At 39.9% G+C, this 13,580-nt stretch overlaps 1 protein-coding gene across 1 annotated transcript in view; it reads left to right on the forward strand.

Moving 5' to 3' along the window:
- Nucleotides 1-13,580, forward strand: part of LOC110197830 (uncharacterized) — a 104,174-nt gene that overhangs the window by 75,335 nt on the left and 15,259 nt on the right. The window contains 1 exon segment of the mRNA XM_078146450.1: nucleotides 919-1,552. Within this exon segment, the coding sequence (XP_078002576.1) occupies nucleotides 919-1,552 (634 nt within the window).

The raw sequence follows: 13,580 nt of genomic DNA on the forward strand, positions 1-13,580 counted from the left end.
CCCTCCTGGGGCTGATCTGGTCCCCTCTGATGTTATTGGGACTCCATCTCAGGCACAGAGGTCTCTTCAAAGAGATTCCTAAGTTGAGGGTGTTAGGGACATTCCTGCTTTGGAAGAACAGTAGAACATGAGCAAGCATTTATGTACCTACTCTGTGCCAGGCACTGGGCTAAGCATTTACAAATGTTATCTCATTTGATCCTGACAACAACCCTGGGAAGGTGCTACTATAATCCCCATTTTACAGATGAGGAAACTGAGGCAGACAGAAGTTAAATGCCTTGCCCAGGATAACATAGCTAGTAAGTGTCTAAAGCCACATTTGAACACAGATCTTCTTGACTCCATGCTCAGCCCTCTATCCACTATATAGATAGTGCCACCTAGATGCCCTCCTTGTTGAGTTTATCATTTCAGGGGAAATAGGGAGCCACTGAAGAGATGGTGGCCACAGGGTTGCAATGAAACTTAAGCTTTTGGAAGGTGACTTTGGCAACTACCTACAAGATGGGTGGGAAAAGGAGACAGCCTGGAGGAAGGAGGCCAATTAGGAGGGTATGCCAATGCTTCAGGGGAGAGGTGACCAGGGCCTCGAATTTAATGATAGCCCTGTGAATGGGGAGAAGGACAAAGAGGCCTTGGATCTAGATTGTAAAAGATCTTGGAACTGGGGACATTTATACTTTATTTTTAATCTCTTTCAGACTTGGAGGCTAGGACTGAGACCACAGAAGTAATACCAATGGACATTATTCCAGAAGATAAATCACCCAAGGGGATGATAGTTGAAAGACTTGGAAGACAAAAGTCTTTGCTACTCCATTGATGGGGAATGTGGAGATCAGGAAAAGAGGCAGCAAGGAGATCAGGAGAGAGATTTGAGACAAATAGCTAAATACCAAAAGGCTCATGTAAGAGATAAGACTTATGAATGTGATGAATGTGGGAAAGGCTTCAGTCATCGCTCAACATTGACAAAGCACCAGATGACTCACAATGGAGAAAAGCCTCATAAATGTAATGACTGTGGAAAAGCCTTCAGTCAAATAGCAAACCTTACTGTACATCAGAGGATCCATACCAGAGAAAAGCCTTATGAATGTCAGGACTGTGGGAAAGGCTTCAATACCTGTTCAAATCTTAATGTTCATAAGAGGATTCATTCTGGAGAGAAGCCTTATCATTGTAACGAGTGTGGGAAATCTTTCAGAGAAAGCTCCACACTTATTCAGCACCATTGGATTCACACTGGGGAGAAGCCTTACCACTGTAATGAATGTGGGAAAACATTTCACCAAAACTCACACCTTACTGTCCATCAGAGGATTCACACAGAAGAAAAGCCTTATAAATGTGAAGAATGTGGGAAAGCTTTCCAAATTTCTTCACAGCTTATTGTACATCAAAGAATTCACACTGGAGAGAAGCCTTTTAAGTGCAATGAATGTGAGAAATCCTTCATTGAAAGATCGAGGCTTACTCTGCACCATAGGATTCACAATGGAGAGAAGCCTTATAAATGTAACAAATGTGGGAAAACCTTCTCTAACAGGTCAAACTTTATTAAACATCAGAGGATTCATAATGGGAAAAAAATCTTATAAATACAGCGATTGTGGGAAATTCTTCAGTGAAGATTCAAACCTTATTTACTGATATACAATTCACACCAGAGAGAAGCCTTTTAACATGTCAAGAATGTGAGAAATCACCTCAGATTTTCAGCCTTATTACACTTTAGAACATTCATATTATAAAGCATATATGTATGTATACTCATACATATATATATGTATGTATATATACTCATATATACAAATATACACACACACACACACACACACACATAAATACATATATACATATAGTTGGAAAAGGCTTCCTGACTTTTTTTTTAATGTAATTGGGGTTAAATGACTTGGCCAGGGTCACACAGCTAGTAAGTGTCAAGTGTTTGGTCTGAGGCTGGATTTGAACTCAGGTCTTCCTGACTTCAGGGCTGGTGCTCTATCCACTGCACCACCTAGCTGCCCCCTGACTTTTTTTTCAGACCTTTTTATATACACCAGAAGATTCCCATTGGAGACTAGCCTTATAAATGTAATGAAGGTGATATAATGTTTGGATAACACTGAATCCTTGTCAAACATCAGAAAATTCATATTGGATAGAATCCACAGAAAACTAATGAATAAGGGAAAATCCTTTCATGTTAACTCAACAATAAGAATTCCTACTCGTTTCTCAAATATGTAGAGAATTGAGTCAAATTTATAAAAATAAGAGCCATTTCCCAGTTGATAAATGGTCAAGGGATATGAACAGGCAGTTTTCAGAAGAAGAAATCAAAGCTATCTAGTCATATGAAAATAGTGCTCTAAATCACTATTTTTTTTACTTTAGTCTTTATTTTTATAGCCTTTTTTTATTTTAATACAATTTTATTTTTTCACACAACTACCAATCAAGAAAATTTTTAGCATTCGTTTTCACAAGATTTTGAGTTCCAAATTTTTCTCCCTCCCCTTTTCTGAAAACAGTATGCAGTTTGATATAGTTTATTCATATGCTATCACAAAAAACATTTCCATATTCATCGTGATTATGAAAGAAGAAACAGATCAAAAGTTTAAAAAAAATGAGACAGAATAAAGTGAAAAAAAATGCTTCCATCTGCATTCAGAATCCATCAGTTACCTGGATGTGGACAGTATTCTCCCTCGTTGAGTACTTCGTACTTGTCTTGGGTCATTGTGTTGCTGAGAAAAGCAGAGTCATTCATAGTTAATCATCACATGATGTTGCTGATACTGTGTACAGTGTTGTCCTAGTTCTGCTCACTTCACTTTGCATCAGCTCATACAGGTCTTTCCAGGTTTTCCTTTACTCTGTGTGTTTCTCTGCTTCAAACATGTTTCTTGTAAGCAACATACTGTAGGATACTGGTTTTTGATCCACTCTGCTATCTGCCTCCATTTTATGAGAGACTTCATCCCATTCACAGTCACCATTATGATTACTACCTATGTATTTCCCTCCATCCTATTCCTCCTATTTGTCCTCTCCTTTTACCCTTTTCCATATCACCAATTTTTGCTTCTGTCCACCACCTCCCCTTTTCTACCCTCCCTCCTGTCAGTCCCCACTTCCCCCTTTTATTTGATCTCCTCCTCTCCTATTTCCCAGTCAGGTAAGATAGATTTCTATATTCACCTGATTGTGTACATTATTCTCTCTTTAAGTCAACACTGATATAAGCCAACCCCCTCTCCAACTTGCCCTCCACTATAATAGGTCTTTCTCACTTTTTCGTGTCAGATAATTTACCCCATTCTAATCTCCCTTCCTTCTGCACCTTTTACACTCTTCTTTCTCATCCTTTATATTTTATGTCATTCCTTCAAATAAACGTTATACCCATACCCCCATATATGTTTATTTCTTCTTTCTGTACTGTTAATGGTACAATTTTTAAGAGTTACAAGTATCATTTTCTCATATAAGAATGTGAACAGTTCACTCTATTGAATCCCTTCGGTTTTCTTTTCCCTTTTTGCCTATTTACGCTTCTCTTGTGTCTTGATATTGGAGGTCAAATTTTTGGTTTAATTCTGCTCTTCTCTTATGAAGAGTGGAAATTCTTCATTCCAACAGTGATGTCTCTTGGAAGGCAGCTTTCCTGATCTTGTTAGATGCAGAGGAGCTATTCAAATCCACTCATATTTTGTTGAATGACCATTTTTTCCCTTGATGTGTTATGCTTAATTTTTCCAGGTTAAGTGATTCTTGATTGTAGTCCTAACTCCTTTGCCCTCTGGAATATCATGTACCTCTGATCTTTTAATGTTGCAACTGCCAAGTCCTGTGTGATCCTGATTGTGATTCCCCAGTATCTGAACTGTGTCTTTCTGGACACTTGCAGTATTTTTTTCCTTGACCTAATCACTCTGAAATTTGGCTATAATGAAACTTTGGGTTTTTATTTTGGAATCTCTTTCCTGAGGTGATAGGTGGATTCTTTCAATGCCTATTTTGCCCTCTGGTTCCAGGATATCGGAGCAGTTTTCTTTGATAATTTCTTGAAAGATGCTGTCCAGGTTCTCTTTTGATTATGGCTTTCAAATAGTTCAGTGATTCTGATATTGTCTCTCCTGTATCTATTTTCCAGGTCAGTTGTTTTTCACACGAGGTATTTTACATTTTCTTCCATTTTTTTTTCATTCTTTTGATTTGTTTGATTCACGTCATGGAGTCATTAGCTTCTACTTGCTCAATTCCAACTTTTAAGGTGTTGTTTTCCTCAATTAGCTTTTGTACTCTCTTTTCCACTTAGCCAATTGTACTCTTTTTTAAAAAAATTTATGTATTTGTAGCTTTCCACATACACTTCCACAAGATTTTAAGTTCCAAATTTTCTCCCCACTTCTCCCCTCCTCCCATTCTAAGATGGTGTGCATTCTGAATACCCCTTCCCCCAATCTGCCTTCCCTTCTATCACCTCCCGTTCGTTCTCTTATCCCCTTCCCCTTATATTTCCTGTAGGGCAGGAAGATTTCCATAGTCCATTGCCTGTAGATCTTATTCCCCAGTTGCACATAAAAGCAATTTTTAACATTAGTCTTTAAAAGTTTGGGTTCCAAATTCTCTCCCTTCCTCCCTCCCCACCCACCCTCATTGAGAAGGCAAGCAATTTGATATAGGTTATACATGTGTAGTTATGCAAAACACTTTCATAAGTCATATTGTGAAGGACTAACTTTGGCTCCATCCTATCCCCATTTTTTTCATTCTTTCCTTTGACCCTGAACCTCTTCAAAAATGTTTGCTTCTGGGGGGCGGAGCCAAGATGGCAGAGTGAAAGCAGTGACTTGCTTGAGCTCTCCCCCAAACCCCTCCAAATACTCATAAAAAATGGCTCTAAACAAATTCTGAAGCAGCAGAACCCACAAAAAGACAGAGTGAAACAAATTTCCAGCCCAAGACAACCTGGATGACTGACCAGAAAGGTGTATCGCACAGGGCTGGGAGCGCAGCGCAGCACAGGGTGGGCGCATAGGCCACGGCAAACCTGGAGCAGGCCTCAGAGGACTGAATCGTGGGCAGCTGTGGAGGTTTCCAGACTCCTCAATCCACGAATACCAACGACAACTTAGAAGGTCAGTGGGAAAAGTCTGTTTCTGTCTGTGGTCAGAGAGGAAGGCGGGGTTTCAGCTCCATTCCCCAAGAGCGTGGCCCTGGGGGGGGGGGCAGCTGCTTCCCGAGCTTCCTGCCCACGGACTGAGGGGGAATCCAGTGGCTGATCAGAGAGGGACTGCAGGGATCTCTTTGCCAGTGCTGAGGCAGGAATCTCTTGCTTTGCCCATGTGTGGATCTGGGTCACAGTTCTGGGCGGCAGTGCTGGGGTGAGGAGGAGCGCTGGCGTGGTGGAGCTTGTAGTGGCTGTGGAGAGGAACCCTTCCTCACAGTTACGGGACAGAAAGGAATACAGGCCAGGAAAGGAGTAAATACCTCGCCCCTTATCATACCACCTAGGAAGAACTGAAAATTTACAGGTCCCTACAAGTGTCTCTGAAAACAGCTATACAAACCCCCTGAAGCTTGGGACAGTACACTCTCCACATTAGAAGCAGACTCTTACCTTAACAAAGAGTTTAAAACTCAAGTAATTGGCTGGGATCATGAGCAAGCAGCGCAAAAAGAGTCAGACTATATTATCTTACTTTGGTGAAAAAGAAGATCAAAATATACAACCAGAAGAAGACAACAAAATCAAAGCTCCTACATCCAAAGCCTCCAAGAAAAATATGAATCAGTCCCAGGCCTTGGAAGAGCTCAAAAGGGATTTTGAGAAGCAAGTAAGGGAAGTAGAGGAAAAACTGGGGAGAAATGAGAGTGATGCAAGAAATCATGAAAAACAAGTCAACAGCTTGCTAAAAGGAGACCCAAAAAAATACTGAAGAAAATAACACCTTAAAAAACAGCCTAACCCAAATGGCAAAAGAGGTCCAAAAAGCCAATGAGGAGAAAAATGCCCTAAAAAGAAAAATTGGCCAAATGGAAAAGGAAGTCCAAAAGATTACTGAAGAAAATGCTTCCTTAAAAATTAGAATAGAGCAATTGGAAGACAGTGACTTTATGAGAAATCAAGACACTGTAAAACAAATCCAAAAGAATGAAAAATTAGAAAACAATGTGAAATATCTCATTGGAAAAACAACTGACCTGGAAAATAGATCCAGGAGAGAGAATTTAAAAATTATTGGACTATCTGAAAGCCATGATCAAAAAAAGAGCCTAGACATCATCTTTCAAGAAATTATCAAGGAAAACTGCCCTGATATAGTAGAACCAGAGGGCAAAATAGAAATTGAAAGAATCCACAGATCTCCTCCTGAAAGAGATCCCCAAAGGAAAACTCCTAGGAATATTGTAGCCAAATTCCAGAGTTCCCAGGTCAAGGAGAAAATATTACAAGCTGCCAGAAGGAAACAATTCAAGTACTGTGGAAACACAATCAGGATAACACAAGATTTAGCAGCTTCTACATTAAAGGACCACAGGGCATGGAATATAATATTCTGGAGGCAAAGGAGATAGGATTACAACCAAGAATCACCTACCCAGCAAAACTGAGTATAATCCTTCAGGGGAAAAAATGGTCATTCAGTGAAATAGAGGACTTTCAAGCATTCTTGATGAAAAGACCAGAGCTAAACAGAAAATTTGACTTTCAAATACAGGACTCCAGTGGAACATGAAGAGGTAAACAGGAAAGAGAAATCATAAGATTGAACTGTTTACATTCCTGCATGGAAAGATGATATTTGTAACTCATGAGAACTTTGTCAGTATTAGGGTAGTTGAAGGAAAAAAATTGTATGTATGTATATATAGATAGATAGAGGGCACAGGGTGAGTTGAAGATTAAGGGGTCATATCTGGAGAATAAAATTAAGGGATGAGAGAGGATGATACTGAGAGAAGAAAGGGAGAGGTAGAATGGGGTAAATTATCTTACAAAAAAAACAGAAAAGAAAAGTCTCTCACAGTGGAGGGGAAACAGGGGAAGGTGAGAGGGAATGAGCGAATCTCATTCTCATAGGATTTGGCTTAAGGAGGAATAACATACACATTCAATTGGGTATGGAAATCTGTCTTACCCTACAGGAAAATAGGGGGAGAAGGGGACAAGAGAGCAGGGGGTGATAGAGAGGAGGGCAGATTGGGAAAGAGGGTAATCAGAAGCAAATACTTCTGAGGAGGGACAGGGTCAAAAGAAAGAATAGAATAAATGGGAGGGCAGGATAGGATTAAGGGAAATAGAGTTAGTTTTTCACAACATGTCTACTAAGGAAGTGTTTTGCATAACTGCACATGTACAACCCATATTGAGTTGCTTGCCTTTTCAATGAGGGTGGGTGGGGAGGGAGGAAGGGAGAAAATTTGGAACTCAAAGTTTTAAAAACACATGTTTTTAAAAAAAATGTTTTCACATGCAACTGGGAAATAAGAAATACAGGAAATGGGGTACAGAAGTCTATCCTGCTCTACAGGAAAATAGAAGGGGAAGGGGATAAGAGAAGGGAGAGGGGAGAGATAGAAGAGAAGGCAGACCAGGGGAAGGGGTAATCAGAATGCATGCCATTTTGGGGTGGGGGTAGGGGTGAGAAATTTGGAACTCAAAAACTTGTGGAAGCAAATATTGAAAACTAAAAATAAATAAATTTATATTAAAAAAAATGTTTGCTTCTGATTACCCCTTCCCCCAATCTGCCTTCCCTTCTATAATTCCCCCCCTCTTATCCCCTTCCCCCTTATTTTCCTGTAGGGTAAGATAAATTTCCATACCCAATTGAATGTGTATGTTATTCCCTCCTTAAGCCAAATCCAATGAGAGTAAGGTTCATTCATTACCTCTCACCTCCCCTCTCTTTCCCTCCACTGTAAAAGCTTTTTCTTGCCTCTTATGTGAGATAATTTACCTCATTCTACCTCTCCCTTTCTCCTTCTCCCAACACAATCTTCTCTCACCCCTTAATTTTATTTTTTAGATATCACCCCTTCATATTCAACTCACCCTGTGCCCTCTCTCTCTATATACATACATACATACATACATACATATATATTCCTTCCAACTACCCTAATACTGAGAAAGGTCTCATGAGTTACAAATATCATCTTTCCATGTAGAAATGTAAACAGTTCAACTTTGGTCCCTTACAATTTCTCTTTCCTGTTTACCTTTTCATGTTTCTCTTGAGTCTTGTATTTGAAAGTAAAACTTTCTATTCAGATCTGGTCGTTTCCTCAAGAATGCTTGAAAGTCCTCTATTTCATTGAATATCTATTTTTCCCCCTGAAGGATTATACTCGGTTTTGCTGGGTAGGTGATTCTTGATTGTAATCCTAGCTCCTTTGACCTTCAGAATATCATACTCCATGCCCTCTGGTCCCTTTATGTAGAAGCTGCTAAATCTTGTGTTATCCTGATTGTATTTCCACAATATTGGAATTGTTTCTTTCTGGCTGCTTGCAATATTTTTTTCCTTGACCTGGGAACTCTGGAATTTGACTATAATATTCCTAGGAGTTTTCCTTTTGAGATCTCTTTCAGGAGGTGATCAGTGGATTCTTTCATTTCTATTTTACCCTCTGGTTCTGGAATATCAGAGTAGTTTTCATCGATAATTTCTTGAAAGATGATGTCTAGGCTCTTTTTTGCTTTTTGGTGAGGCAATCGGGGTAAGTGACTTGCTCAGGGTTACATAGCTAATAAGTGTAAAGTGTCTGAGGCCGGATTTGAACTCAGGTAGTCCTGACTCCAAGTCCAGAGCTCTATCCACTGTGCCACCTAGCTGCCCCTTTTGATCATGGCTTTCAGATAGTCCAATAATTTTTAAATGATCTCTCCCAGATCTATTTTCCAAGTCAGTTGTTTTTCCAATGAGATATTTCACATTGTTTTCTAATTTTTCATTCTTTTGGATTTGTTTTACAGTGTCTTGATTTCTCATAAAGTCACTGGCTTCCAATTGCTCTATCTAATTTTTAAGGAAGTAATTTCTTCAGTAATCTTTTGGACTTCCTTTTCCATTTGCCCAATTCTGCTTTTTAAGGCATTCTTCTCCTCATTGGATTTTTGGACCTCTTTTGCCATTTGAATTGGTCTATTTTTTTTTTAAGGTGTTATTTTCTTCAGTATTTTTTGGGTCTCCTTTAGCAGGCTGTTGCCTTGTTTTTCACTATTTTCTTGTATCACTCTCAATTTTTCCTCTACTTCTCTTACTTGCTTCTCAAAATCCTTATCAAGCTCTTCCATGGCCTGGAACTAATTCATATTTTTCTTGGAGGCTTTGGATGTAGGGGCTTTGACTTTGTTGTCATCAGCCTCACTCTTCCAGCATCATCGCAGTCCACAACAGGCAAGATGACCTAGGCATCTTTTGTGTCTCACCAAGCTGTAAGCACTCCACCTGCCTGCTTCAGCCACCTTCCTGGCCGTTGGAACAAATTGTTCTTATCTGCCCATTTTGCTGGGGGAAGTCTAGACACCCCTCTAACTCACTCACTGATTTGAGGCCTGTTGGTTTCTCTCAACCTGGTTTTGCCTGTCTGCTGAAAGGGTTTACTGGGGCTTGGCTGCTGCTACAGCTTCCTGGAGCCACAGGTGAGAGTTGAGTGCAAAGTGGACACCAAAGGCAGGGGAGCAACCCTGAAAAGGGCTCATCAGCCTTTACCCTAGAGGTGCTAGTCCTTGAACACCCCATACAGCGGGGTGGCAGAGTGGATAGAATGGCAGACCTGGAGACAGGAAGACTCATCTTCCTGAGGTCAAGTCCAGCCTCTGACACTAGCTGTGTGACCCTGGGCAAGTCACCTTGCCCTGTTTGCCTCATCTGTAAAATGAGCTTGAGAAGCAAATGGCAAACAGCTCCAGTATCTTTGCCAAGAAAACCCCAAATGGCATCATGAAGAGCTGGACATGACTGAAATACCTGAACCACAACAATGTTCATTGAATCACATAATATTTAAACTCTTAAAGAAAAAGCTACCCAAATTATTGGGAGAAACAGATAATGTCAGGATGCCTATGCCAAGGACACCCTCTCTTTTCACTATTACAAGATACCCTGTCTTCCAGAGCGACGGCCCAGCGAGCAGGCTGTGCCCTGAGCTGGGCATAACAAAAATCCTTTGTGCGCACTCTCTGGATGCTCTCAGCCACAGCAAAATCCCAGAATTGTTTCACACCAGCACCAGGTGGTGTCTGAGTATGGATGCGTACCTGCAGGACCCGTGTTCTGGTCACGAAGTCCAGCCAGGAATCAAACTCGTCTCGTTGCTGCTGTTCCCCCTCATCGTCAGGGCTACAGGTCACCCTGCAACCATGGCTGCACGTATTCAGATTTGGCCTCACTAACCCAGATCTCCTTGGCATCAGAGCAGGTCTTGGCACGGATGTCTCGTTTCCCTCCTCCAGTGAAATAAAGAAAGCTTTTTGCTTAGGACCTCTGTTATATGTTGTTGTTGTTTCAGAGTCCACTGCATTTCTGATGACCTGTGTGAGCTCTTTGGTGTTTTTGGAGTTAACAGTGGTTGTAAAACCTCTCTGACTCTTTGGTCTTGTTTTCAGGGCTGACAATAATAAATCTATAATAGTGAAAGTCTTTAATATATTCCTCTCAAAGCTAGATAAATCTAATAAAAAAAGTAAAGAAGTTAAGGACCAGAAAATAAGTGTAGAAAAGTTAGATATGTCTTTGGTGATTATTGAATGGTAAAAGAAAGGGATACACACATATGTATGTATGTATGTATGTATGTATGTATACATATATAATATATATATAATATATATACATATACGTATGTTCTCAGTGTGCATGGCATCACAATAAATATGCAGAAAAGCAGTTATGTTGAACATATCCTTTACTAACCCAAATGCAATAAAATAATTATATTTAAGAAATGGTCGTGGAAGAAAGAATTCAAAATTAAGTTGAGACTAAATAAAAATCCTACAGAATGAATGAGTAGTAGAACAGAACCTAGAAGCAATGATTTATTTAAAGATAATGATTATGAGGGCAACATAAAAAATTTTTGGAATGTAGACAAGGAATCCTGAGGGAAAATGTATTTCTCTAAACACTTTCATTAACAAAAGAAAAAACCAATCAATGAAATGGGCATAAAAATTTGAAAAAAAAAACAACAGAAAACTAACAAACTAAAAAACCCAAATTAAACACCAAAATAGACATGCTCAAAAATCAAATAAGAGATTAATGAAGTTCAAAGCAAAACCAAAAACCCATTGAATAGTAAAGAAAACCTGTTTTTTAAAAAAAATAGATAAATCATTAGCTAATTTGATTTTAAAAAAAGAAAGTGGATTAGCAAACTACTAGTTTGAAAAATCAAACAGGAAATTTCACAACAAATGAAGAAGAAATAAAAGATATTAGTTTGCCCAATTATATGCCAATAAAACCATGAACTTAAATGAAATGAGTGAATATTTACAAAAATATAAAATACCCAGAAAAGAACCCAGGACAGAACACTCTAACATATTAAGAAATAAATAATTTAAACAACCTAATCTCCAAAAAAGCAAGTGAAAGAGCCGTATACCTGTGACTTCAGTCTTGTTCCAAGGTTACAGATGCATCAGATTAGCCCAGTTCTTTGTGGAAAAACACAAGATAACAGATTGCAGTTGTGGAAGTACCTCTTGTTATTTTACATTCCATAAAATGAAAAATGAGCCCATCCCATTCCCTCAGTGGGATCAGGTAACTTGTTCTGGAAACATGTCTGATGGGGTGGGCCCAAGCCAAGATCTTAGCCCCTTGACCCAAAGGGAATCTGACTCCCATTCATCTACAGGCCCCAGCTCCTCATTTCCCTTTGAAAGTCTTAGCCTACCTTTTGATCTTATTCAGAGGCACCTTTGCCCCATGCCCTAAAAAAGAATCTGGCTCCCATTTGTCTCCAGGCCGGGGGGGGGGGGACCCTTAAACCTTTAGGTTCCTTATGGAATCCCCTTATCTCCCTTTGAAAGCCCTTTTGACCTTATTCAGATGCCTTCCAGTTCCCTTTATTATCTATTCCCATTGCCTATTCAATCTCTCAGATCTTCCAATCTGAATTCTCACTTGGACTCTTTTCCCAGCCCCCTTCTCTGGCCACCCACAGTTACTTCAGTGTACAAAAAATCCACCCTGGCCCCCATTCAGAGGCTGAGCTTTTCTCATGCTGCTCATCCCCACAGGTGTTACTAATGTTCAGATTCCTTAAGAGTCTGGCCTGTATCTCTAATATGCTGAGAATCTCTCATGCCCTAAAGGCTGAGCTTTTCTCATGCCCCCTTGTCCTTATGGGCATCACCTGGCCTATGTGATTTATCACTAATAAACTTTTTCTCTGGCTGGAAGATTTGAGTTGAATTCATTCAGACAGGGCCTGGTGTTACAATCTGGGGGGTTCCCAGCAGGACCCCGAACCTCTAGACCTCTTCGATGTCTTTGAAATAAACTAAATCCAACTCTTCCTGATATCCAGCTGATGTTAAAATTGACCCTTATTGTGACTGGTTTAAAGGATTCTTGCTAATGCTGCAGGATGCTACCTAAAAATGTTGTAAAGAATGCTTTTCCCTTACGCTCATGATAGATGCTTCTGTAAGCGAATATCTACCAGGCTTGTTGAACAGAAGACATTTTTGCTTTATTTCTGGACTCTTGCTTACTTACTGACCTTATCCTCACAGTTAATGTAGATTGGTGAGTAATGTCCCTTGAGGGTCAACTTCAAATTGAATTCCACTCATCTTTTAGTGGTTACTGCTCTTTCTTAAGTACAGCTCCATGGGGAAGAGGGAGGAATGCTGTGAAAATAAAAGCAGATTGCCAAGTAGGCACAGAAGAGATGGATAAGGGGGGATGATTTCTGGAGGAACTTCATGGTCCCTGTGGAAGGAGTCAGCTGGTCTGGTTTGAGTGAGATGTCCCATGAGGTTCTGGGGAGTATCTCAATTCTAGGTATGTCGGTAAGGTTCATGGGCTTGAAGGAGAGCTAGTGGTGCCAGCTTTAGTGGCAGAAACATCACCTAAAAAGCATGAGGTGAACTTGGGCTAAGTTTTAGGTTCTGTTGCTTCTAAGGGAAGGAGGGCACCCAGGAGGCCAGGTGGACTCAGAGCTCATTGGGACAACTCTTTGGGAATTTCTTCTCTCTTTCTCTTAAGGCAGGATCCTGCCAAATTTCTTTCATGATGCAAATATGGTTTTGCTACCTAACCCAGGAAGAGTCAAAACAGAAAAAGAAAACTACAGACCAACATCCATAAGCAAGGATGAAAAATTTTTAAATAACATATTAGCAAAGAGGTTATGCAACATGTCGCAAAGATCATCCACTATGACCAGGTGGGATTTACACCAGGAATTCAGGGTTGGTTTAATATTAGGAAAATTATAGGTATACCAGACCATATTAATTAACAACAAAGCCATAGGATTATATCAATAGATTCAGAAAAGCTTTTGACAAAATAGTACACCTATTT

Source organism: Phascolarctos cinereus, unplaced genomic scaffold (assembly GCF_003287225.1).
Source record: "Phascolarctos cinereus isolate Bilbo 61053 unplaced genomic scaffold, phaCin_HiC Scaffold_726;HRSCAF=1367, whole genome shotgun sequence".
Classification (NCBI taxonomy): Eukaryota; Metazoa; Chordata; class Mammalia; order Diprotodontia; family Phascolarctidae; genus Phascolarctos; species Phascolarctos cinereus.